Below are 24,013 nucleotides of genomic sequence, written 5' to 3' on the forward strand. Positions count from 1 at the left end.
CCGAAAATCGCGTACCATCGCGGCAGCGCGGCATTTGCCGCACTTCTGAAGCTGCAAAGTTTAATCGATTCTCTCGCCAACGCTTTAAAAACAGCCGTGTGACGTCACACATCGGACCCGACTCGGCCTCAGACCACGCCTCGATGTCGTTCCGTCGCGCCGTGCGAACGGCTACTGGTCTTACCGCCACGGCCACGGCCACGGCGCTCGCTGTTCACGGCTTTGTGAGCTCAAACGACGGCCAACTTCCGAAAGATCCTTGGAGCGAGTCGAGCACGCCGTTACCGTCACGAAGCGCCACTGTGCGCGCGCTGAAGCGAGCGCAAGAGCCGTGTGACGTGCTCGTCATTGGTGGTGGTGCCACGGGCGCGGGATGCGCGGTAGATGCGGCGACGAGAGGGCTGAGCGTGACGCTGGTCGAGGGCGAGGACTTTGGCGCCGGGACGAGCGGCCGAAGCACGAAGCTGGTGCACGGCGGCGTGCGATACCTCGAGAAGGCGGTGTTTCAGCTCGATCCAGGACAGTTGAAGCTTGTTTTTGAGGCGTTGCAAGAGAGGAAAACGTTGTTAAATAACGCGCCGCACTTGACGCGAGCGTTGCCCATAGCAACGCCGTGTTACGAGTGGTGGGAGGTGCCGTATTACTGGGCGGGAATGAAGGCGTACGATTTAGTCGCCGGATCGCAAGGTTTGACGATGTCGATTTTCGCGAGAGCAGGGTCCATGAAGTCCCAGTTCCCACAATTGACGCAAATGCGCACAGATATCGGAGAAAAGTCGATGAAAGGGGCGATTGTGTACTATGACGGGCAGTTTGACGACGCTAGATTAAACGTCGCTTTAGCGTGTACGGCAGCGCATGCAGGCGCTGCCGTCGTGAATTACACGAGAGTTGTGAAGTTTCACAAGGATGGCGATCGAATCTCCGGCGTGCGAGCTCGCGATATGCTGACTGGGAGTGAATACGACATTTACGCCAAGACGGTGATCAACGCAAGCGGACCTTTCACGGACGAGCTTCGTAAACTGTCAGACGACAAAGCAGAAGAAATCATGATGCCTGCCGCTGGTGCGCACTTGACGCTTCCAGCGTACTACTGCCCGAGCGACCTCGGTCTCATCATTCCAAAGACAAAAGACGGACGTGTCGTCTTCGTACTCCCGTGGCTGGGTGCGTGCATTGCAGGTACCACAGATACCAAGTGCGACGTAACGATGACGCCATCGGCCACGAAGGACGAAGTTGATTTCATTTTAGAGTCAATCGCACCTTATCTGAAAGTTGAGACGCGTCGTTCCGATATTTTGAGCGCGTGGAGTGGTATTCGTCCACTCGCGGCAGATCCGGGGGCAAAGAATACAGAAAACATGTCCAGAGATCACGTGATTGCCGTCGAGAAGGATGGAATGGTGACCGTCACTGGAGGTAAATGGACGACTTACAGACGAATGGCTGAAGAAGCAGTCGATAAGGCCATCGAAACCGGAGGGTTATCGGGAGAAGCTGGCAAGTGCCGAACTCATGCTCTGGGCGTCGTCGGCGCGCATGGTTACACAAACGACTTGTTTGTCCAAGTCGCTCAGAGGGGTGGTAGCAGCTTTGGAGGTACGCCAGATGAATCCGTCGCCAAGCATCTCGCTCATTCATATGGCGACAGAGCTCTCGTTGTAGCGGATCTCGCGGCTTATTCGCACCTGTCAAAGCGTCTCGTGCCAAACCATCCCGTCATTGAAGCGGAAGTCGTGTATGCTGCTCGAGCGGAATATTGTCAAACTGCGATTGATTTCCTCGCTCGTCGCACACGTCTTGCGTTTTTAGATGTTGATGCTGCCGAAAAAGCTTTACCACGCGTGGTGGCTCTCCTCGGCGCCGAACTCAACTGGAGTTATATTCGGCGTCGACGAGAGTTGGCTGCCGGTCGAACGTTTCTCTCCACTTTTAAGACGGCATAGCGTGTACAGTAGAATAAATTACATACTAGAATAACTTCAGCCAAAGATATCTTGCGTTATGCGACGCGCCTGGAGCTTGAGTACCTCGGAGTTGCTCTTCATGATGACATCATACAATTTCATCGAGAGATTCGCATACTGGTCAATCTCCATCTTCAAGAGCTCTGCGGACGCGTGCTTGATATTTTGTTCCATCGGACTTGGTGCTGCTTGCGACGAAATCTGAAGCGTTGATAATAATGCAACTCCCTCGGCCGCATCCGGGTTCCCACTTTCAAGGCTGGCGTGAAACGCGTCGAGCGCGTCGTCCAAGTCTCCGTTTACGATTTCCGCATACCCTAACGCGGTGAACGCGCTCATGACTCCACCTCTCACGGCTTGCTCATAGTAATTCCTCGCCTCGTTGAAACTGGCCGGCACACCGACGCCCTCTTCGTAGCACACAGCGAGGTTGTTCATGGCCGCAGCGTTTCCCTTCGCCGCGGCTACTTTGAAGTATTCAGCCGCATTTTCTCTATCCGCCCCGATCCCTAGCTCCAAGTACTCGAGCGATCCTAGATTATTATTGCATATCGGACACCCTTCTTTCACACCCTCTTTGTACCATCCACGAGCTTGATCATAATCACATTTCACACCGATACCGAGCTCGTAAATCTTGCCAATGCTCGAATACGCGGGAACGTATCGATCCTTCGCAGCTAAAACGTAGCACTTTAGCGCCTCTTTCGCCTTCTCATCACTCGTTTCTTCGTCAACATCTACGTCGTAAGATTCCGCCTCCAAAGCTTTCCCTCGAAGAAACAATGCGTGCGCTTCGCTCATCGGCCCAAGCGGTACCTCGGGCAAAACGATTTCCTTTCGCTTCCCCTCTGATTGCTGTTTGTCCGCCAACATCGCCACCACGGGCGTGCGCGTCGAAGCGATGTCGAAATTTCCGTCGCTATATCTTACCGCTCGCAAAATACACCCCACGTCAACGTCTTGACACACATATCGTTCGCCTCGAGCGTTTTCGATCAACTCCACGCCGCCCTGCGGCCCGACGCGTTGCCACCGCAGCGTCGTCAATCCTCCCATCTTCCGCCGCGTGATCGCCTCCACGCACTCCCCCGCGCGAACCATACCAGCCAATCGCATGTAATCCTCGGCCCCATCACCCTCACCACGACTCAGTGCGTCGCCGTAATCCAACGCTCTCGTCAGCGCTCGCTCGCGCGCGTCCCGCTCGTCCTCGTCGCTCGCCGTCTCGCTCGGCGGCACGTACCCATCGTCGTCCACCACCGCTTGATCCTCCAAGTATTGCATCGTGAGTGCGTGTTTATGATCGTCGCGCTCGCGCGTCACCGTTCCGGGCGGCGCGTGCCGTTCGCCGGGCGTCATCACCGAGGCCTCGCGCGGGACGCCGTCGTCGCCCGCGGGGACAATCACGCGCGGCGTGGGCGATTGCGGCACGTGCGTCGGTCGAGACGCGCGCTCTGGAGTAGTGGGTGGACTTTTTTCACGCACCATCGCGCGCGATCGCGCGGGAGACGCGAGCGAGACGCGCAGTGCGGGACGGCGCGCGAGCGGGCGAGCCGAACGCGAGCGAGCGGGACCGACGCGCGAGACGCGCGAGAGTAACACGACGCGCGGGCGCTCGGATCGAGCGAAGATGATTTTACGAACGTGTATTCGTTATTACACATAAGAATCCCACTAGCTGGGCCACCAAATTCCAAATCTCTCCTCTCTCTCCTCCTCAACTTGCAAAAGCTCCGATGCGACGCATCGCTTTTAGTTCATGCGGCGGATGAGCGCGTTGATCTTATCTTCGCGGTTACCAGCCATGCCACCTTCGATGAAGTGTTGCTTCTTCACAGTCATCCCGCCGTTCGGGGCGGAGAGCTTGAACGGCCACAAAAAGTTGGCGCACTCCTTGAAGTGCGGACCGACGGTGTAAATTTCGTGAATCAAGTCTTCGACGCAAATGATCCCCTTGTCGCCGAGGGCTTGCTCAACCACGGCGTTATCCGTGAGCGGAATGCGCTGCTTGTTCACCTTACCGTAACCACGCTTGTAGATGAGCTCTCTAACCGTCTTCAAGTTCGGGTAACCAAACATGATGTACGGCTCCACCTTGCGAAGCTGGTTGAGCGTCGCCTTGTTCACCTTCATGAAAATCCCGTTGTGGATTTGACGCAAGCGAAGGAGCTGGAGAATCTTCTTCGTCTTCGGGTGAATGTCATTCAAACCGCGCAAGCGCATGACAAACATGAGCTTTTCCTCGGGTTCGACGTAGAAACCACCCTTGGCGCGCGCCTCGCGCTTGAGACGCACGAGGTCGGCTTCCTGCGCGCGCGAACAGACGCATCGTCGTCGTCGTTAGTCATCGCGTCCAATCGAGCGTTCGCGAGCGCAACGCGACGCATCGTAATGTCGCCTCCGCCTATCAATCGCAAGCGCGCATCCAACACGCGTCGCGCTCATCCCAAGGCCGCCGCGCGACGCGCGCGACGTCCCGCGACGTCCCGACGAACCCTAAAACAATCCCATCGCGCCCAGTCACATCGCTCGCTCACATCACGCACCTGGTCGCGGTACTCCTTGACATACTTCTCCGCGCGCTTGAAAATTTCCTCGCGCTTCTTCTCGCCCGCCTTCTTCGCTTCGGCCGCGGCCGCCGCCTTTTGCGACGCCCACTGCTCGTCGCGTTTGCGCTTCTTCAGCACGGATTCGGGAACGGTGGAAGGCTGCACGTCGCGCGCGCGAAAGCGTCCTCCGTCAGTCATCGTTCGTCGCAAACATATCCATCCACCGATCGCCCTCGATCTCCCTCCCTCTCGCGCCGCGACCGCGCCGACATCGCCCTCCCATCGACGCATCGACGCGCCGCGCGTTAGGGTCACGCATCGCGCGAATCGCGTGCACCGTCGCGCGCACCGCGCGCGCATCGCCGATCGACGACGCGCGCGCGCGGTGACGAGTGCGAATGCGCGCGTCACGCGCGGTCGCTTCGCGTTCGCCGCGCACCATGCTCGCGTTCGCGCGTCGAGGTTAGAGGCCGACGAGGTCGCGATCGACGCGCGACGCGCCCGTCCGCCGGCGCGTCGAGGGTCGTGTGTCGTCGAGTCTTGTCATGTCCGAATGTCCGAATCTCTGCGGACGGTCGATCTCACATCGGCGCGCGCATCGGATCGTACGGTATTCTCGACCGACGAAGATTCGCGATAAATCGTTTCGCACTGAATGCCCAGGCGATGCACGAACGACGACGCGCCCGCGGCGCGCGAATGCCGAGCGGATCCGAGGCGCCAGATCGACGCGCGCGCGACGATTCGCGCGAGCGATGTCGATCTCGAACAGCGTGCGAAAGCTGGAGACGGACGCGTACGGCGCGATCCTGAAAGCGATGGCGGTGACGGGGCTGACGTGGGAGCGCGAGGAGTTTTTAGGACGGCTCAGGGTGGAATTAAACGTCTCGAGCGAGGAGCACTTGAAGATGAGGGACCAGGTCGAAACGGACGAACGCGTCGCTAAATTGCGACAAGGGCTGACGGATCATAAGGATACGCAGGAGGCGAAGCGACAGCGAACGGAGGCGGCGGCGATGGCGGCGGCGATGGCGCCGGCGGCGCCGCCGAGGGCGCACGCGGCGCCGAGGCGAAAGCCGCAGCACTCGGCGACGAGAGCGCCGAAGATCACGCCCGCGCAGTTGGAAGCGATGGGGGTGAATGAGCTCATCTGTAAGAAGGTGAAGAGATTCTGGCCGAGCGAGGGGGGGTGGTTTGATTGCATCATCACGGATTATAACACCGAGACGAAGCAGCATTGCTTGACGTACGAAATCAATACCCCGAACGAGTCGTACGAATGGGCGGACATCTCGACGTTTTCCCCGCATGAGTTCAAGATTGAAGAGGGCAGGGTGGATATTCGTGAATTGCAGGCGTTCACGCAAGGACCAGGGGCGGCAGCGGCGCAAGCGCAGGCCAACACGTCGGTGGTGGGCGCTCCCGCGGACCACATCGTTGCGGCGGCGACCAAGGCGCGTGATCCGGCCAAATTCGAGGCGGTGAAGACCTCTTTGACGGCCGAAGAGGAGGCGCTACGAAAGCAACTCGCAGAATTGGAAGACAGCGAAGATGAAGACGATTAACACTGATGTCGAAGGGAAATAATCTAGAAAAAAATTTACAGCCCCGATGATGTAACGATTTCGTCGTCTTTGTTTACGTTTTCTTGTACCATTCCGCGAGCTTTTCCATGGGCACGCCGATGTGATAACCTAATATAATTACTTGATTCATCAGAGTCACTTTACTGAATCCTCGCTCGTCCCATCGCCTGCCGCTCGTCGTCACGGGGGCGCTAAATAGCGCCGGCGCGCCGCGTCGCCGCAACTTTCGCGCCATGATGTAGTCCTCCATAAACGGTAGCTCATCGAACCCTCCGACGCTGTCAAACGTTTCTCGTCGCATAACCAAAGCCTGATCACCGTAAGGCATTCTAAACAGTCTACACCGCGCATTCGTCCCGAATTCGATTGCGCGCCGAGTGCACGTTCGAGCGAACCCTTCGTCCTCTCGCTCGCCGCCCATCTTAAATTCGAACGCCCCCCACTCGCGCGATCGTCCAGTCACGCGTTTCGCCAACGCGCGCGTTATTAACTCCCCGTACCCAGTCGGTAGCGTGCTATCGGCGTGCAGAAACACCAACACATCGCTCGCGTCTCGCGTCCCCGTCGCCGCCGCCGCCGCCGCCCCCGCGTTCATCTGTCTCCCTCGTCCTCGCTCGCTCCTCACCACGCTCGCCCCGTGCTTCCGCGCCACGCGCACGGTGGCATCGGTGCTTCCGCCGTCAACGACGATCACGCGCGCGCTCGCGTTCGCGCGCGCGCTCGCGATGGCTTCGCGCACGCGCGTCTCTTCGTTTAGCGCTGGGATCACCACGGTGAACGACGCCTTCGACGACGGCGCCCTCGACGACGACGCGCGACGCCCATCGCGCGCGTCGCCGTCGCGTCCCGCGCGATCGAACCGCATCGCGCGCCGCGTCGACCGCACCGCGCGCGCGGTCAACGAGTGACGATTTGTATTCGTTTCGACTTCAGAACGACGCGCGACGCATGCGACGCGCGGTCGTCAACGTCGCCCTCGGCGCGCTGACGATCGTCGATGTTGTTTCGCGCGCGAGCGCGAGCGCGGTGACGATGCGCGCGCGCGCGATGCGGGCGTACGTCGCCGATGCGATGACGTGCGGCGTCGAAGGACGGTTGCGCGACGAAGCGTCGTCGAGCGATCGGGACGGCGGTGGCGCGCGCGTCGTCGCGGCGATCGGTGACGGCGGTGATGGATGCGCTGTCGATGCGCGAGGACTGGCGCTGGGCGAGGCCGCGGGACGGGTTGAAGCGATGGAACGCTCGAGCGCGGCGGACGCCGAGGCGCTGGCGCGCGCGATGATAAACGCGACGACGACAGAGTTGTGGTTGAGGAACGATTTTCGAGCGGTCGAGGAGCTGCTAATCCCGATATTCAGCGTTCGCGACGACGACGATGGCTGGCGATGGATGACGCTGTGGGTCAACGCGAATGGAGACGCGCGAATGGGCGGCGACGATTTCTTTACGCCGAAGTCGTTCTCTCTCGAGGCGGATGAGGAGAATCAGACGCACGTCGTCGTAATCGTCGACGATGCCGCGGTGAAAACATATGTAAACGCCGCGTTAAAGTTACAAATGCCTCGGGGGGATGTATGGAGGCTGTCGCGTCCATATGCGCGAGCGCGCATCGTCCTCGGAGGAAGGGCGACCAACGCCGATATTGCGTGGTCGGGCACGATATACGCTGTCGCGCTCTACCCGTTTGCGCTCACCGCGAGTGACATCGAAAACATTTATGCAGCCGGTTTACCTCACGCTACGCTCGAGACGTCGGGCGAAATTATCGATATTGACGTGAATCGAGGCGAGGCTATTTCAGCTACGTTTGACGTCGAGACACAAATTGAATTCGATAGCGATCGCCTCGACGCGCTGTGTGATGAGAATGAGAGTTCTTGCGATTTGTACGTTGATTCTGAATTGATCATCCTAGAGTGGCCACTTTACGGGACGGTTTACTCGTGTGGATATCCGCGATCTCAGGGCAATGTACGGCGCCTGCCCGCGGACGAGCTGTGCTACCTTGCGACGAATGCTCCGAGCGGTGTAGACGAACATTCGATGGTGTACCGCGATGCATTTAGATTTGAAATCGCCGGTATCTCTCAGTCACCACGGTTCAAGATTGCGGTTGACGTCCACAAGGGCGTGCTTGCGTGTGACGTCAACATCCATATGGACGAAGGAGGCGTCGCTGTCACGACGCTTCAGATCATGAACACTGGACACGAATCCGAAGACACGGGCTTCATAGTGAACACATTTATGGAGCATGGGGTATTTTTTTTTGAGAATGGAACGACCGTACCGATTTATGAGCGCATCGTAGGACACGCGTGCGGGGCTCAGCCCGCATGCAAATATTATTCAGTCGATCAGCAAATGCGTCGATGGTGCTTAAACGTCGTTATCGTGCCGTTGCCGGAGTATTTCAATGCGCAAGATACGTTCTTGGGTCCAGAATATCCACCTTGGGAGATGAAGCCGACGAAGATCTCATATTCGGGCTTTGTCGGCGAACACCTATCAAAGCCGGCAACGTTGAACATCACCGTGAGTGCCGTATCGAACGAACCGCGGCTTCGAGTGAACCGCAGTGTTTTTACAGCAAAATACCTCGATCGGGTGAGTATCGGAACTTTTCGAATAGACGCGGGTGATTACGACTCAAGAGCGTCGCGCGTCGCTATTCGCTCCGCAAAAGCAAATTTGTTATCAGTCTCCAACCTGAGCGCCGTGGCGCTTTGTGAGAATCCGTTCGTCGCAGGTGATGGAACCGGCAATGATGAGATTGTCTTTGATGCCGTACCGAGCGTCATCGCCTCCGTGCTGAACAGTTTGGTTTACGTTCACATCAAACGCGGCGCCACACAAGACGAGGTGCGAATAGAAGTCGGCGCAAAAAAGATCGTCTTGATAGCGCTGCTGGGCGCGTAGAGCTGTGCAATGCGTACAATGAATTTTTGCAGCTGATTATCGTCGAATTTACCCGCACTAGCTCGATCAACTGCGCGCCGCGCCTCACTTCTCCGCGGTGACTACCTCGCAGTGGTCACAATCGCACTCGTGCGGACGCCATGCCCGGTAAACCGCCGCGAAACGAGCGCTCGCTGGTGTGTTTCATCCAAGCTCTAGTCGGGACCACGGTCGTGATCGAATGCCGCGATGACGTCGCGCTCAGGGGTCACCTCGAGCAGTGCGATGAGGGCATGCACTGCACGCTCACGAATGCAATCCGCGTCACGCCCGAGGGGCACAAGACTAAGCTCGAGCGCGTGTTCGTGCGCGCGCGCATGATACGTTACGTACACTTCGCGCCGACGATCGATCCGTTAGAGCTGATCGAACAGAAGAGGCTCGAGTGGTTCAATGCGTCGAGGCACTACGCGGGCAAGGCGGCGTTTGGTCCCAAGAACGCGCCCAAGGTACGGGATGCGGAGGCTAGGTAGAAAAGCGTACAGTAGATAAATAGAATGAATAGCATGCTTTGTGTAATATTACAGTGTATCATCAAATCATCAAATTTGTTCCGCGTTCATCTCTTCGGCTTCAGCCAAGACACCTTCCAAACGTTCCCACTCTGCGTAATAAAGCTCTTGCTTGGCCACCTTGGCGTCTTTTTTCTTTTGGATTTCCAAAGCTTTGGAGACGTCTGCACCAGCATTGAAGAGCTCGGAATCAAAGGTAGTGATCTCCTTGTCCAAGACTTCGAGCGCTTTCTCAATCTTCGCTATGAGGCCAGGCGCATTGTGCGCTTCACGCAATAGCTCGCGCTTGCGCTTCTCTTCCTCTTTCGCGGCTTCTTTATCCTCTTCGCTCGCAAATTCGATAGTCTTAACTTTTTTGCCGATCTTTTTGTCCTCGGCGTCTTGTTCCTGCTTCTTCACATAGTCGCGCAGTTCGGAGTAGGATCCAGACCAGTCAGAAATCCCACCTTCGCCATCAAAGACGAAGATGTGATCTGCCAAGTTGTTCACGAATTGTCTATCGTGACTCACTATGAGGACACAGCCATCAAAATTCGAGAGCATATCCTCGAGTGCTTCGATAGTGTCCAAGTCTAAATCATTCGTCGGCTCATCGAGGATCAGAAAGTTTGGACAGAGGGCCAAGACAGTGAGCATCTGAAGCCTTCTCTGCTCACCACCGCTCAAAGCTCCGATTTGTACTGCTTGTTTACCATCTGTGAAGTTGAATCGCTCGAGCAAGGTGTAAACACTCAATCTTTGTCCGGCAAAACCACCAATCAGGTCCTTTGCCTCACCCTCAATTTCCTTCACGTAGTCGACAACGCGTTGCGTCGGGTCACGAAAGTTCACGACTTGGCTGTAATAGCCGAAAGACACCGTCTCGCCGACTGAAACCCAACCCGCATCGAGGGGGACTTGCCCTAAGATGGTTTTGATGAGCGTCGTCTTGCCAGCACCGTTGGGCCCGACGAGGCCGATTTTCTCACCCTTATTGAATGCATAGCTGAAACCATTCAATATCGTCTTATTGCCGAATGAAAGACGCGCCTCGTCGAATTCCACGATAACATCGCCCATTCTAGAAGATGACACCTCTCCAAGCTCGATTGTTTTCGTTTTCGTGCCTTTGTAGTTGACTTTGTTTGTCAAGTCAGAGAAGCGTTCAATACGAGCCTTCTCTTTGGTCGATCGAGCCTTCGGTTGTCGACGCATCCATTCTTGTTCTCTTCTGAAAGTGTTCTTCGCCGCTTGTAACTGTTGCGCTTCCGTCGACCAACGCTCTGCACGCTGCTCGAGAAACGTCGCGTAGCCGCCGCGGTGTCTGTATGACCCTCCCCTTCCGTCGAGCTCGATAATGTCTGGACAAACGTTATCGATGAACATTCTGTCGTGACTCACCAACAGTACCGTGAGTTTGGGATCTTGAAGTTGACCTTCCAACCATTCCACGCCCTCGACGGATAAATGATTCGTAGGCTCGTCTAAAATTAACAGATCCGGCGTCTCCACGAGCGCCGCCGCCAACGCCACGCGCTTTCGCTGCCCTCCCGAAAGTTCGCCCATTTTATTCTCGATGAACGAATCGCACCCGAGCTTTTTCAACGCAACTTGCGTCTTTTCTTCTAAATCCCAAGCCCCCAGCGCGTCCATATCCGCGATCGCGGCCGACATCAACCCTTCGTCGAGCGTTCCTCGAGCGGCAGCCGCCATCACCGCGTCGTATTTTCTCAACGCTCGCATCACCGGCGTATCGCTCGCGTACACCGCATCAATCACCGTGAGTTCGGCATCAAAGTCCGGTTCTTGATCGACAAAGCACACTCGCAGCCCTTTCCTGCGCCACACCTCCCCATCCTCCAGCCCGACTTTTCGGCCTCCCAAAACCTGCAGCAAGGTTGACTTCCCACTCCCGTTCGGTCCGACGATCGCCACCTTTTGCCCTTCGCTCAGTCCGACGTCGACGTTTAAGAATTGATACCGCTCACCATCGTACGTTTGTCGGAGATTTTGCGCCGAGAGCACGCTCTCGCGATCGCGCGCGTCGTACGTTTGCTGTCGGCCATCCTTGTAGACGTCGCCGCCGCGTTTGCCCGCGCCCACGCGCGCGAGTCTTCGCCTCGCGGGCGTTTCGCTCGCGCGCGCGCGACGTGCGCTCGGTGTTTGAGCGTCGCCAGCGCGACTCGCGCGGTGCGGCGAAGCGAAGCGCGCGGGCGACGCCATCGCGACGCGCGCGATGATGCCGACACATCGCGACGCGCGTCGCGACCGAGCGAAGAACCGACGCAGATGCGCGCGAACTCGCGCGCGCGCGCGACGGCGACGATGCTGGTGCACGCTCGGTGCGCGCGCGCGTCGCGCTCGGCGCGCGCGCGGAGAAGGGCGTGCGCGCGAGCGAGGCGACGCGTCGGTGCGAGCGGTGACGATGACGAAGGACGCGGTGTTGGACGACGCGAGGACGACGCGAAGAGGGGGGAGTACGACGTGCCGTACGATGTGGTGAACGCAAAAAGCGATGATCCGTACGAGCTGAGGGTGTACGGGGCGTATTACGTCGCGGCGACCACGTACGAGAATCGCGAGCGAGGGCTGACTACGCTGCTAGAGTACTTGGAGGGCGGGAACGTCGAGGGAGCGATGTATCCACCGACGCAGCCTTTGACGACGAGATACTTTGAGGGTGGAAAAACAATGGAACTCGCGTTGCTCGGTCGACGAGCCAAGGAAAGTATCGCGGCGCCGTATGAAGATAGCGACGTGAAAGTGGTGGCGGGCGGCGGCGAGTTGTTGGCCGCGATGACTTTTGAAGGCAACGCAACGCCCGATGTGGCCGAGTTTTATCGATCTAAACTCGTTTCTGCGTTACAGGCGAATGGTTTGAAGTGTGTGGACGATCAAGCGTTCCGAATAAACACGTTCGGGCCGTTATATAGTTTGAAGACGCGGCGCAACGAGCTTTTGATGCAAGTGGCAATGTGATTCGCGCGCTTCGGGACGGCGCAAGCGGGCTCTTAGATGTACAGTTTGCGTTTCGTTCTACAATTCTCTAGAAAGCTATAGTAATATACTCTGTTAACGATCGGTATCGCCAACCTGCTCGGATGACGTGTTGTAAAAGAGAAAACCATCACGCGGTGCAAATTCGAAATTTTTCGAAAATGTCGCCAGCCCCACCGCGCGTAGCTCTCAGAGTCAACGGTAACTCTCAATGTGAGTAAAACCAGTAAAATTATGTCAGTGCGTAGCGTGTCCTTTACGCTGTCCGGCCAGCAACCTCGCCGCCTCGACGGCCTCCTTCGCCAGTCTCTGGTGTTTGCGACGCGCGATTTTCGCATCCGCCGCGGCGCGCTTCTGTGCCGGCGTCAGCGCGTCTCGTCGCCTCTGCGACCGCAGCCGTTCCTTCTCTCGATGCTCGGGGGTCTGAACCAACCGACGCCGTATGCTTCGCATTCTCTTGCGATCGGATTCCGTCGCGTCGGCCGCGTCGGCCTCGTACTCCGGCACGATGACTATCGCCACCTTGGTCTCGCCCGCCCCCCCCCCCGTCGCCTCCCTCTCGCCGCTCGCGCCCGTCTCCTCGCCCTCTTCTTCCCCACGACCGACCTCGTTCTTTTTTTCTTCCCGCGCGTCGCGGTCGTCCGCGTCCGCGCCGTCGCGCGCCGCTCGCGCGTCCTCCTCCTCGCCGTCGATGAATCGCAATCGCGGCAGCGCCGCGTCCCGCGCGCGCGCGCGTCTTCCGCCCCTACCCGTCGCCGCCGTCGTCGTCGCCGCCATCGGACGCGCGATCGGGCGACGCGATCGACGATCGTCGTCCATCGCGCGCCTCGATCGCGCCGATCGCGCGCGTTCGCGCCGCGCGTCCGACACTCGCGCGACCGCGCGACCGCGCGATCGCGCGGACGCGCCAGCGGACGCGCCTCGCGGATACGCAGTTACGCTTTGCGCAGTGACGCGGATATCGCGCGCGTCGCGATCGACGTCGATCGATCATCGCGATCGACGACGATCGACGCGTCGAGGTTCGATCGATCGTTCGGGTCCGCTTTAAGTAGTTTGGGTCCGCTTTAGTGGTATTTGGATCCGTCATGCTATCTTGGGTCCGCCCTCAGTGGTCGTCCGGCGTCGCGGGTCCGCCCTCGGTGGTATTTTTCGGCGATCGATCGCGACGTCGATCGATCGATCGATCGATCGATCGATCGACGCATCGACGCATCGAGGCGTCGATCGCGACGCGCGATCGATCGATCGCGTCGCGCGTCCGTCCGCGCGCGCGTCCGTCCGCGCGCGCCGCCGGCGCGCGGGAGTGCGCGACGCCGGGGCATGTTTTGCGCGATCAGTGGGGCGGCGCCGGCGCGCCCGGTGGTGACGCCGAGAGGCGTGCTGTACGAGAGATCGTTGATCGTGAAGGCGATCGAGGTGCGCGCGCGAACCGAGGGCGAGGGGAGGGCGATGGGAGGACGCGCGCGGGCGATCGCGGCGAACGGGGCGCGGATGCGACGTGAATTGTGACGCGCGAATGCTGACCGGAACGCGCGATTTACGACGATAGGAACGAGGCGAGTGCCCGGTGACGAAAGAATCGCTGAGCGTGGACGATTTGATCGAACTCAAGGCGCAGAAATGGGTGAACCCGCGACCGGAGGCGACGATGTCGGTGCCAGGGTTGTTGAGCGCGTTTCACAACGAGTGGGACGCGTTGATGCTAGAAACGCACACGCTGCGGAAGGAATTACAAACGACCAGGCAAGAGTTGAGTCATGCGTTGTACCAACACGATGCCGCGTGTCGAGTGATCGCACGGTTGATGAAGGAGAGAGATGATGCCAGAGACGCGCTCGCGAACGCGAAGGGGTCGGCGAAGCGAAGCGCCGCGGGGGACGCCGAACCGGAATCGAAAAAGGTCAAGGCGGGACTTCCGGCGGCTGTCGTGGCGAAAATGAATGACGTGCAGAAGGAACTTTCGAGTGGACGCAAGAAGCGCGAAATTTCGAGCGAATTGGCGACGATGGGGGATATCTCGGCGTACGAAGCCAAGGTGACGCAAGCTGTGCACAAGACGTCGCCTGCAGGCATCAACGCCGTGGCGATCAAAGCGGGCGACGATAACGTCATCGCCACGGCGGGTAACGATCATACTGTGGCAATCTTTGACAAAGTAAGCTCGCAGCGCGTTCAGCAGCTCAGCGGACATTCCAAGAAGGTTCTCGACGTCAAGTTTGTCGGCGACAACGTGTTGTCGTGTGGCGCGGACAAAGTCGTCAAGCTTTGGGGTGCCGATGGCTCTGAGATTGCAACGTTCGGTGATCACACTGGTGATGTAACCAGCGTCAGCGTGCATCCCTCGAACAGCTATTTTGTGTCCACTTCAACGGACAAGACTTGGGGATTTCACGACCTTACCACGAGCTCGTGCATCACCTTGGTGAACGACGACACCGATTCTGCCATCACGTGCGCAAATTTCCACCCCGATGGTGTGATTTTGGGAGCGGGCACGAAGGATTCGGTAGTTAAGCTTTGGGATGCTAAAGATGCGCGCAAGTTGCTTCAATTAGACGGCCATGCGAGCGAGATTACCGGTTTGTCTTTCTCGGAAAATGGCTACTATCTCGCCTCTGCGGCTAAGGACGGTGTGAAGATTTGGGACCTTCGAAAGTCCAAGCTCGTTCACGAGATCGAATGTGCTGGCGCACAGGGCGTTGCTTTCGACCACAGCGGGTCTTACATCGCCACTGGCGGTCACAATGCGTCCGTTTACCAGGTGAAAGGCAAGTGGGAATTGGTCAAGGAGTTTGAGGTGAAGAAGGCTGTCAAGGCTGTCGCCTTCGGCGGCGACGCGCGGTCGCTCGTCGTCGCTAGTGCCGACCATAACTTGCGTATCTTCGCTTAGATCTAGGATTCGATTAATTTACACACTTCTAAAGTGAGCTAAACCTCTCGCAGTCTCGCGCACAAAGCGCCAGCGCGTCGGCAAATTCGCTAAAACTCGCGCATCACCGACCATCGCGAGACGACACGACAGGCGCGAGGTCTACGGCTAAAGCTCGTTACACGATCGACACTCACGATTTCTTCTGCGCCGAGTTTGCGGCTTCGTCGACCTTAGGGACGTCGTAGCCGCCCATAAACCACTTCTTCAAGTCGAAGTCGTCCGGCGCTGGTTCTAGGTCGTAGTAACGCGCGGCGCCGTACGCAACGGCCGCACTGGTGCACAAGAGTATGGTAAACTTGTCGTACGAGCGCATGAAGCGTTTAGCCGCCTCAGATTGCGGCGCCATGACGATGCGTGTTCGAGAATGAAGTCTAGGTGCCTGGCAGCGGTTGGTTCTACATGAATTTTACTAGGTCACGTCTACATCAGAGTCTCTACGAGCTTTTTTCCATGCCGGAGACGGATCGACGGCGTTCAATAATTCTGAATGCGCCGGTTGCTGTGACGAACGACGCTGCGACATTCGCGGAAGTTCGTTGACGTAAACGTCCAAATCTTCTTCGATTTCATCTTCTTCACGGTTGTCGTCTTCGACATAAGGATTCGGAATACCTTTTTCCATGCACTCCACCGCTTGTTTGATGACGGCGAGAACTTCAGCGTTATTCTTTTTGATCGCAGTTCTCTCGTTCGCTTTATCGACGCCGCTTTCGATGAACTTTTTCATATCATCAGCAGTGCGCGGTCTTACTTTTTGGAGTAACTGCAAGAGATTCGGAGGGAATGCGACATCGAGGCTGACTGGTTTGCCCGTCTTCAGCTCTCGCGCATGAGCCATGCGCTTACGCCAAGAGGTCAAAGCTGCGAACACAGCATTGCGCATGTCTTGCTCCTTCTGGTTGTCCTCGAGCGCATTCGGATTGAGCATGTCAGCCAGGAAGCCATCGACATCGGATTGCGTACCGGGTTGCGTACTAGGTTGCGTGCCAATAATGACAGTTGTAGTGACCGGAACTTTCTTTCCAGCAGATGCTCGCCTCTTGGTAAACGCCATAGAAAATCTTTCTCTACCCTGTTGAATCGGTTCGCAGCGGTGTCGTTCGTAGTGAATGGTTGTCACAGTCGTCGCAAATGGTCCAGCTCCTTCACTACGAACGGTTTTCTCGCTCAAAAAGCCACGCAAAACCATCGCGCGCGCGATTCTTTCCGATTCGGACTTGTCCAAACCTTTGCCTGACCCATAACCAGGTAAGCGGTTGTATTGCTTCTGAGTCACCGTCTTTGCGCTTGAACCTCTGAATACGTCTACGAGGAGTCCGATACCAATACCCTCTGGAGTAGATTTCACGATGCTGATAATTCCTCTAGCGTACTCGGTGATGTCTGTTTGCTCGAATTTGACCCCATTGGCTATAGCGTGACACGAGTCACACATGCCTCGACAATGCGAGCGCTCGAACCGTTCATCGAAGTGAGCCATCAATTGTGTCCGCCGACAATCCGCCAAATTTTCACAATAAGAGACCATAGTGTTGAGGGACTCTAGATTGTTTTGAAGGACCGCCGGTTGGGCACGCTCTCTGCGAGCACTATCGATCAACATACTCCTCGCTTTCGACGCGTCGCCCCAAGAGTAAAAGAGAATACACAAACCATGATCACCGTCGCGTCCAGCACGACCGCTCTCTTGATGATATGCCTCCAGAGATTTAGGCATGCTATGATGAAACACGAATCTAACGTTTGGTTTGTTGATACCCATCCCAAACGCCACCGTAGCGCAAATAATGTTCACTTCATCTCTTTGCCACATTTCCTGATGCTTCTTCCGCACGTTGTCTGCCAAGCCTGCGTGATAAGGCACGGCCCGTAGTCGTTTAGGGAATCTCTCGCGGTCTCCCACTGATCGATCAATCTTGTTTAATTCCGTTGCAATTTTTTCGCAGTCGGCTTGACTGAAGCAATAAATGATACCGCATTGCACACGATTGTTTCTCATCAGTTTGCGACTCACGATAAGATTTTTTATCTCGTTGACCATTTGCTTACCTTTAAGTTTCGGATGAACTTCGTACGTCAAATTGGTTCGATTGAATGTATCGAAAAATCGCAAGCACTTTGGTAAGTTTAACTGGCGAACTATGTCATCTTGAACTCTTCGAGTTGCCGTCGCCGTCAGGCACATGATTGGCGTCGTCGGGAATAAATGTTTCAAACCTCTCAGTTCGGTGTAATCCTTTCTAAAGTCATGTCCCCAAGCACTGATACAGTGCGCTTCGTCCAACACAAAGCGATTCAGCATACCTCTCTCATATAATCTCTGCAGAGCAGTCTTTAATTTGCCACTTCGCACTACTTTTTCTGGAGTGACATATAAGAGTCGAAGCTCGGGCGTAGGTGAGCGAAGATCGTCGTATATCGTATTATCACTGTCCTTTGCAGCAGAAAGCACTGTTGCTGGAATACCCATTTCACTCAAGTGGTGCAGCTGATCCTGTATCAATGAAATAAGCGGTGAGATGACCACCGTGATACCGGGCTTGACGACAGCCGGGAGCTGGTAGCACAACGATTTGCCTCCGCCAGTGGGCATCAACACGAGGCAGTCTCTCGCGGCCATGGTGGCATTCACCGCGAGCAGTTGTAAACTTCGAAACGACTTCGCGTTAAACGTGTTGCGAAGAGTCTGTTCGCAGAGTTTGCTCCACTGGAAGTTGGTGTGACCCCAGTCTTTGGCGTCTCCGCCTTTCATCTGACAGTCATTCACCACAACATTCGACCCGACATTTACGGCACCAATCCCGTTCATGGGAATCACGACGTCATCACCGATCGGTAAATCGTCGTTCCATCCTGGGAAATCGTTGGGATCGTCACCCGCGGGAGGTGCCGTCCACGCGCTCGTCGACGGCGCTCCGTACTGGGGCGGCACTTGATGCCGCGGCGCCTCAATCATTCTCGACCCGTCTACCGGCATCGAATGACTCATCATCGGCGCTGAAGGATGAAAGCTATTTCGACTTCCATCTTCACACACTCGAATGATCGTTTCCGCTTCCATTCTTTGATAAACCAGAACCTTTCTGTCACTATTCTTCAACGCCACGTCGTCGTCTTCCAATTGGAAAACAATGTTTGCTAACACAGGTCGCAGTTGCTCGATGTGTGATGCGCGGTGCGAACAAGCATGTAAAGGCACCCCATGCTCGCATCTCCAATCCGCTCCTGAACCATTCAACGGCGGCGCCTGGCATGAGATAGACGGACCCGATGGCGGCGCGCGAGACTGTTCCAAAACGCGCGCGCGTGGCGCGCTCATCGGTGCCGGCGTCATCGCTTGCCGCGCGGGAATCGGCGCCATCTGCAAGCTCACCGTTACGCTAGAATTCACCGCGTTCAACGAACCCGAGCGTTTGTGCATCATCACCTGTTCCACGTCAATATCCGCCATGATATCGTCGTCGTCGTCGTCAAACATCAACTCGTCCGCCGTCGAGTTTGCCACGGAAATCGGCGCCGATTTCTCCCCCACATTCCCCTTCCCCGTCTCAACGTTCGCTCGAGCTGGAACAAGTACACGTTCTCGAATCGTCTCGTTCCCGGATTTCCCATCTCGAACGCTCGATCGACGCGTTCCCGGATCTGGAAGGTTCAAACGCGCGTACGGCGTTTTCAAAAAATCAATCACGCTCTGCAATCCTCGATCGTTCAGCGTCGCCGGCGCGAACGCCCCGTCGTCCACGCGCATCCACACTCGCGCATCGCTCGACGTCGTGTCGTTCAGAGGCGCGGCGAGCGGGTTTTGTCCATCGAGCGAGTACGCGAATCCCTCGCGCGTCGTCGACGCCTCGGCCGTTCGACCGGCGTCGACGCGCATGGCGTTTCGTCCCGCGCTCGCGCGGCGACGCGCGACCGCGCGCGCGGACGATGGAAAGCTTTCGCGCTCACTCGCGCTTCATCGCCGATCGATCGCGCGCGCGATCGGTGGTGCGACGCACTGTGACGTCTCGGCGCGGGGTGCCTCGATTGTTTTCGCGTCCGCTTTTGTGTGAACTACAAGTCTGCGAGAGTCTACGCCTCGCGCGATGTCGAGGAACGAGGATTGAAAAAAGTGGATCGTGAACCGCGGGACGGAGTCGTCGTCGTTAGCCTCGGTCGACGGACCCGACGACGAGATTTTCGGGGCGCTCTTTCTTCACTCTCGGGTGCGCGGACGCCACGAGGTCGCACTCGCCGCGCTGCGTGTGAATGTCGATGGTGCACCAGCCTTTACCGGCGACGCCGTACATCTTGAAGGCTGAACCGAGACCATTCGGGGGATTGGCCAACATCTTTTCGGTATTTTTCGCCTTCTCCTCGGGCGACCACGATGTCGGATCGCCCTTGAGAATGCAGTTGTGAGCGCACGATCCAAAGACGTAGTCGATGTAACCGGGTTCTTTCGTCAAACAAAAAAAAGGGTGTCGCCTGGTCGTCCGAGTTCATTCAGTTACAATACGACGGCGGCGGCGGCGCGGTCAAAGTCTCGCTCCAAAGACGCGATTTTCGTCAAAGCTTCGTTCGCCACTCCGGCCTGCTTCATGGCGTTCACGAACCTGGCCGAGGACTTGCCGAGGTGCAGCGCGCACGCGGCTAAATTCGCGAGCGTCTCGCCATCCTTCGGATCGATGGCCACGGCTTCTAGTAAATCACGCTCGGCGTCTTCGTAACTATTCATCATCATCGAACACACCGCTGAACCATTATACAGCTTCGGCGTCCACTTGTACTTATCGCCGAGCTCTTGGTAAATGTACGAGGCGTCTTGAATCTTCTTCCCGCCGCTCGCGCAGTTCGCCCACGCGCACGCGAGCTGCGCGATGGTCGAATCGTCATCGATCTGTTGCATCATCTTCGCTTGCTTTTCCGCCAACTCCGCGCGATCCATCTTACACAGCAAGTTCACCATCATCGCGTTCAACTCCAGCGACGATCCTCCGTGACACAGCCTCATCGCCTCGACGTAATTCCCCTCTCGCGCGAGCAGCGTCGCCCCGACGAGTCGCGTCGTCGCGTCCCCAGACGCGTGTTCGTCCGCCAGCATCTCACCGATCGCCTCCATCGCGCTCTGTCTCGCCTTTTCGTCCTCGTTCGTCTCGTACAGCGCCAGCAATTTCACCGCTCGCAGCGCCGCCGGCGCGTCCTCCGCCGTCTCGCGCGCGACGATCTGTTCGTTCACCCATCGGGCGCCGTCTCGTCAGTCCTTCGTCGTCCCGGGCGCTCGCGCGCGCGATCGGCGCTCGATCGGCGCGTTCGTTTCTCCGTCCGGTCCCTTCGCGGCGTTTCGCGCGCGTCGCGTCGTCGTCGCACCTCGCCCTCGCCCATGGCGACGCGCGATCGCGCGACGAACGCGTCGCGCCTGACGGCGTCGACGCCGTCCGCGTCCGCGCACGCCCTCGCGGCGTCGACGCACTCGGCGTAGGCGCCGATGTGGAAGTAGTTCTCGCAGTGAAACAGCGCCTCGGACATGGCGCGGGCGCGCGCGCGGCGAAGTGCGCGGCGACCGAGGTGGCGAGGGCGTCGCAGCGCGACGCGCGCGCGAATCGCGTCGCGATGCGCGCGCGCGCGCGCGACGCGAGCGACGCGAGCGACGAGGACGACGCGTCGACGTCGGACGCGCCGCGCGCGCGCGCGAGCGGACGCCGCGCGCTGGATTACGTGCGATTCGACGACGGGAACGCGCACGGAAGGGCGTTCGAGCGGTCGGCGCTGCGACGAACGATGGCGCGCGATCCGGCGTTCGATTCCATGGCGAGGCACCGGAAGGTGAAGAAGGAAATCACGGAGGCGCACGGGGCGCTCGCGCAGGTGCGGCGCGCGCTTCGGGCGGGGGGCGGGGGGGGGGAAGACGGCGGCGGCGACGGCGACGGCTTGGTTTTGGTCGAGCTGTGCTCGGGACGGGGATTCGTGTCGCTCGTGCTCGCGGATGCGTTTCCGAAGGCGCGAATATACATGATAGATCGCGATACGACCATGGATGTGAGTCACGTCGAGACGTACGGGGGGGCGCGCATGTCGTTTCACGCGCTCGATTTACACTCGACGGCGTGCGAGGAGTTCGTCCGAGGCGTCGCGGACGACGCCGAGACGCGCGGACAGACCGTGGTTTTGGTCGGCGTGCATTTGTGTGGCACGTTATCGCATCGCGCGATCGAGCTATACGAGCGAATAGAACGCGCGGTGGCGATCGTGGTCGCCCCGTGCTGCTTGCCGCAGCGGCGACGGCACGACGTGTTCGGTTTTCACTGCAAGGACATCGCTCGATCGATCGGTAACGGCGTCACCCCGTTCCAGTGTTGGTGCACGCAGCTTTATTTTCGATTACCGTTGACTTCGAAGCGAAACATGACCATCGATCACGACGTGCTTTCGACGCAGAACACGTTTCTCGTCGCGCGGCGTCCCCTCGATTCGGCGCTCGACGCGCTGTCCATCTCGACGCCTTTGTCGCCCTCCATCGTCCCCGGTCGTTCGTGCGCCAAATGGCGATTAGTAAAGTAAATCGTAGGCTTAGCAAACTTAGCTCACGCGTTGAAATCGACGACGCGCATTGCGTTGAAAGTCGTTCGCGCCGATCGCCAGCCCCGAACCGCCGCGATGACTCAGCCTCGCGCCGCGGAGCGCGAGACCCCCGACGGGCGACTGCATATCGCGACGCGAGCGAGCGTCGAGCGTGGACAGAAGACGGACGTAACCGTCGCGCTCGCACTTCTTTCGCGTCGACGCGAGGAGCGAGTTCACGCGCTCGATCGAAAATGTTCGCCGTAACGAACGGCGCCTCCGCGCGCGTCGCCCTCGGCGCTCGGACCAATCGCGCGGTCGAACGCCGCGTGAGAGCGGTCGCCGCGCCCGCGCGATGCGGCGCGATTGAAAACACAGCTTCGTTCACTTGTGCGCGCCGCCGTGAGGTGCGTGAAGCGCTCGAGCGATGGAAACGAAGGCGAAACGCGATCGCTGGACGTTGGGGATCGTTTGAAAACTCTGTCGACGAGGGAGGGGCGAGAGCGACGCGTGTCGGCGGTGGGGAGGACCGAGAGATGTACTGACGCGTAGAGATGATTTTTTGCAACGATACAGGAAGTCGTGCGATCGCGAAGATGCGTCGTGGAGGCGAGACCGGCGGCCCGCGGGAGCGTCGTGGCGAAGGCGTCGTTGTCCGACATGGACGTGAAGACGAAGACGGCGGTGTACTTTTTTCTTTGGTACTTCTTCAACATCGTGTTCAACGTGTATAACAAGTCGACGTTGAACGTGTTTCCGTACCCGTGGCTGATCTCGACCTTGCAACTCGCGGCGACGAGTCTTTGGATGTTAACCGTGTGGGCGACAAAGGTGCAACCGAAGCCAGTCGTGTCGAAAGTGTTCCTTTTGGCCGTCGCTCCGGTGGCTTTGTTCCACACCATCGGGCACGTTTCTGCTTGTGTGAGTTTCAGTAAGATGGCGGTATCTTTTACGCACGTCATCAAGGCTGCTGAGCCGGTTTTCTCCGTCATACTCTCTGGCCCGCTCCTCGGCCAAACGTTCGCCCCGGCGGTGTGGTACTCTTTGATCCCCATCGTCGCCGGTTGCTCGATGGCAGCCATGAAAGAGGTTAGTTTCAATATTGTTGGCTTTCAAGGCGCCATGATCAGCAATCTCGCGATGGTTTTGCGTAACATCACGTCAAAGAAATCGTTGAACGATTTCAAGCACATCGACGGCATCAACTTGTACGGCATTCTGGGCATCATCGGTCTCTTCTATCTCGCTCCCGCGGCGTATGTGATGGAAGGTGCTCAGTGGTCTGCTGGGTACGCCGCCGCCGTTGCCAAGGTTGGCGAGCAAAAGCTTTGGCAAATGCTCTTCTTGTCTGGCATCTTCTATCACTTGTACAACCAAGTGAGTTACCAAGCTCTCACGAACATCACCCCCGTGACTTTCAGTGTAGGCAATGCCCTCAAGCGCGTGGCCGTGATCGTTGCTTCTGTTATTTACTTCAGAAATCCGGTCTCACCTTTGAACGCGGCGGGTTCTGCATTGGCCCTGCTCGGTGCGTACTTGTACACAAAGGCTTCCGAGTCGAAGAAATCCGCAGCGGCCCCCACCGCCATGACGAAGGCAGATCGATCTTACTCTGCCTACAACGAGCAATTCATCCAGACGACTGGTTTAACTGGTTTGACGCTCGAAGAATTCGATGTGTAATCCCTGACATCAATACGCCTACGCTCTTCTAATAACACAACAAGTCTAGCACCTAGTTCTAAATGTCTAAGCACGTGGCCGTATCATGAAACCTGAGGAGCTCCTCTTTTCGTGCAGTGTCAGGCAAGTACGTTGCGAGACCCAAGAGGATCTCCATTTCTCCATCACACAACTCATACGCCCGCGCGTAGAAAGATTTTATCGGGATATGACCCTCTTGAAAGTCCCTCGCCGCGGTACGAAGCTCCATGTAAGCCGTTTCGCCAATGCGGTGCATCGCCTCTAATGCCAGCTTTGC

The 24,013-nt window shown here is 57.8% G+C and overlaps 16 protein-coding genes across 16 annotated transcripts; 8 read left to right on the forward strand and 8 right to left on the reverse strand.

The window, feature by feature from the left end:
- Positions 1–113: 113 nt before the first annotated feature.
- OSTLU_30486 (predicted protein) lies at positions 114–2,507 on the forward strand. The gene has a single exon (XM_001416570.1). It carries the CDS (start codon positions 144–146, stop codon positions 1,950–1,952), a length of 1,809 nt encoding a protein of 602 aa, XP_001416607.1. The 5' UTR covers positions 114–143; the 3' UTR covers positions 1,953–2,507.
- A 1,221-nt stretch (positions 2,508–3,728) lies between these two features.
- On the reverse strand, positions 3,729–4,967 carry RPL7 (Ribosomal protein L7, component of cytosolic 80S ribosome and 60S large subunit; the record flags this gene model as incomplete). The annotated part of the gene is made up of 3 exons (XM_001416854.1): positions 3,729–4,283; positions 4,523–4,684; positions 4,965–4,967. The coding sequence occupies 3 exons, from the start codon at positions 4,965–4,967 to the stop codon at positions 3,729–3,731; spliced, it is 720 nt and encodes a 239-aa protein (XP_001416891.1).
- A 313-nt stretch (positions 4,968–5,280) lies between these two features.
- OSTLU_14528 (predicted protein) lies at positions 5,281–6,090 on the forward strand (the record flags this gene model as incomplete). Its single annotated transcript, XM_001416571.1, has 1 exon — positions 5,281–6,090. One exon carries the CDS (start codon positions 5,281–5,283, stop codon positions 6,088–6,090), a length of 810 nt encoding a protein of 269 aa, XP_001416608.1.
- Positions 6,091–6,169: 79 nt separating this feature from the next.
- Positions 6,170–6,895, reverse strand: OSTLU_7195 (predicted protein; the record flags this gene model as incomplete). The annotated part of the gene is made up of 1 exon (XM_001416855.1): positions 6,170–6,895. A coding segment is annotated over one exon (726 nt), but the record flags the coding sequence as incomplete, so codon positions are not given.
- A 263-nt stretch (positions 6,896–7,158) lies between these two features.
- Positions 7,159–8,926, forward strand: OSTLU_14529 (predicted protein; the record flags this gene model as incomplete). The annotated part of the gene is made up of 2 exons (XM_001416572.1): positions 7,159–8,718; positions 8,861–8,926. 2 exons carry the CDS (start codon positions 7,159–7,161, stop codon positions 8,924–8,926), a joined length of 1,626 nt encoding a protein of 541 aa, XP_001416609.1.
- Positions 8,927–9,170: 244 nt separating this feature from the next.
- On the forward strand, positions 9,171–9,542 carry OSTLU_14530 (predicted protein; the record flags this gene model as incomplete). Its single annotated transcript, XM_001416573.1, has 1 exon — positions 9,171–9,542. The coding sequence occupies one exon, from the start codon at positions 9,171–9,173 to the stop codon at positions 9,540–9,542; it is 372 nt and encodes a 123-aa protein (XP_001416610.1).
- Positions 9,543–9,611: 69 nt separating this feature from the next.
- On the reverse strand, positions 9,612–11,785 carry OSTLU_30493 (ABC(ATP-binding) family transporter; the record flags this gene model as incomplete). The annotated part of the gene is made up of 1 exon (XM_001416856.1): positions 9,612–11,785. The coding sequence occupies one exon, from the start codon at positions 11,781–11,783 to the stop codon at positions 9,612–9,614; it is 2,172 nt and encodes a 723-aa protein (XP_001416893.1).
- A 100-nt stretch (positions 11,786–11,885) lies between these two features.
- OSTLU_14532 (predicted protein) lies at positions 11,886–12,539 on the forward strand (the record flags this gene model as incomplete). The annotated part of the gene is made up of 1 exon (XM_001416574.1): positions 11,886–12,539. One exon carries the CDS (start codon positions 11,886–11,888, stop codon positions 12,537–12,539), a length of 654 nt encoding a protein of 217 aa, XP_001416611.1.
- Positions 12,540–12,794: 255 nt separating this feature from the next.
- On the reverse strand, positions 12,795–13,334 carry OSTLU_14533 (predicted protein; the record flags this gene model as incomplete). Its single annotated transcript, XM_001416857.1, has 1 exon — positions 12,795–13,334. One exon carries the CDS (start codon positions 13,332–13,334, stop codon positions 12,795–12,797), a length of 540 nt encoding a protein of 179 aa, XP_001416894.1.
- A 546-nt stretch (positions 13,335–13,880) lies between these two features.
- OSTLU_30495 (predicted protein) lies at positions 13,881–15,492 on the forward strand (the record flags this gene model as incomplete). Its single annotated transcript, XM_001416575.1, has 2 exons — positions 13,881–13,976; positions 14,110–15,492. The coding sequence occupies 2 exons, from the start codon at positions 13,881–13,883 to the stop codon at positions 15,448–15,450; spliced, it is 1,437 nt and encodes a 478-aa protein (XP_001416612.1). The 3' UTR covers positions 15,451–15,492.
- A 130-nt stretch (positions 15,493–15,622) lies between these two features.
- On the reverse strand, positions 15,623–15,838 carry OSTLU_30496 (predicted protein; the record flags this gene model as incomplete). Its single annotated transcript, XM_001416858.1, has 1 exon — positions 15,623–15,838. One exon carries the CDS (start codon positions 15,836–15,838, stop codon positions 15,623–15,625), a length of 216 nt encoding a protein of 71 aa, XP_001416895.1.
- A 996-nt stretch (positions 15,839–16,834) lies between these two features.
- Positions 16,835–18,244, reverse strand: OSTLU_33966 (predicted protein; the record flags this gene model as incomplete). Its single annotated transcript, XM_001416859.1, has 1 exon — positions 16,835–18,244. A coding segment is annotated over one exon (1,410 nt), but the record flags the coding sequence as incomplete, so codon positions are not given.
- A 1,393-nt stretch (positions 18,245–19,637) lies between these two features.
- OSTLU_30498 (predicted protein) lies at positions 19,638–19,823 on the reverse strand (the record flags this gene model as incomplete). Its single annotated transcript, XM_001416860.1, has 1 exon — positions 19,638–19,823. One exon carries the CDS (start codon positions 19,821–19,823, stop codon positions 19,638–19,640), a length of 186 nt encoding a protein of 61 aa, XP_001416897.1.
- A 158-nt stretch (positions 19,824–19,981) lies between these two features.
- Positions 19,982–21,000, reverse strand: OSTLU_30499 (predicted protein; the record flags this gene model as incomplete). Its single annotated transcript, XM_001416861.1, has 2 exons — positions 19,982–20,698; positions 20,842–21,000. The coding sequence occupies 2 exons, from the start codon at positions 20,998–21,000 to the stop codon at positions 19,982–19,984; spliced, it is 876 nt and encodes a 291-aa protein (XP_001416898.1).
- Positions 21,001–21,252: 252 nt separating this feature from the next.
- On the forward strand, positions 21,253–22,032 carry OSTLU_30500 (predicted protein; the record flags this gene model as incomplete). Its single annotated transcript, XM_001416576.1, has 1 exon — positions 21,253–22,032. The coding sequence occupies one exon, from the start codon at positions 21,253–21,255 to the stop codon at positions 22,030–22,032; it is 780 nt and encodes a 259-aa protein (XP_001416613.1).
- Positions 22,033–22,692: 660 nt separating this feature from the next.
- On the forward strand, positions 22,693–23,715 carry OSTLU_14537 (DMT family transporter: glucose-6-phosphate/phosphate; the record flags this gene model as incomplete). Its single annotated transcript, XM_001416577.1, has 1 exon — positions 22,693–23,715. The coding sequence occupies one exon, from the start codon at positions 22,693–22,695 to the stop codon at positions 23,713–23,715; it is 1,023 nt and encodes a 340-aa protein (XP_001416614.1).
- Between the last annotated feature and the right edge of the window lie 298 nt (positions 23,716–24,013).

The sequence above is a fragment of the Ostreococcus lucimarinus genome, chromosome 3 (genome assembly GCF_000092065.1).
Source record: "Ostreococcus lucimarinus CCE9901 chromosome 3, complete sequence".
In the NCBI taxonomy this organism is placed as follows: Eukaryota; Viridiplantae; Chlorophyta; class Mamiellophyceae; order Mamiellales; family Bathycoccaceae; genus Ostreococcus; species Ostreococcus sp. 'lucimarinus'.

Excerpts from the sequence above, each read along its gene's own strand:
- OSTLU_30486 (XM_001416570.1), top strand. The coding sequence starts at position 144 with ATGTCGTTCCGTCGCGCCGTGCGAACGGCTACTGGTCTTACCGCCACG.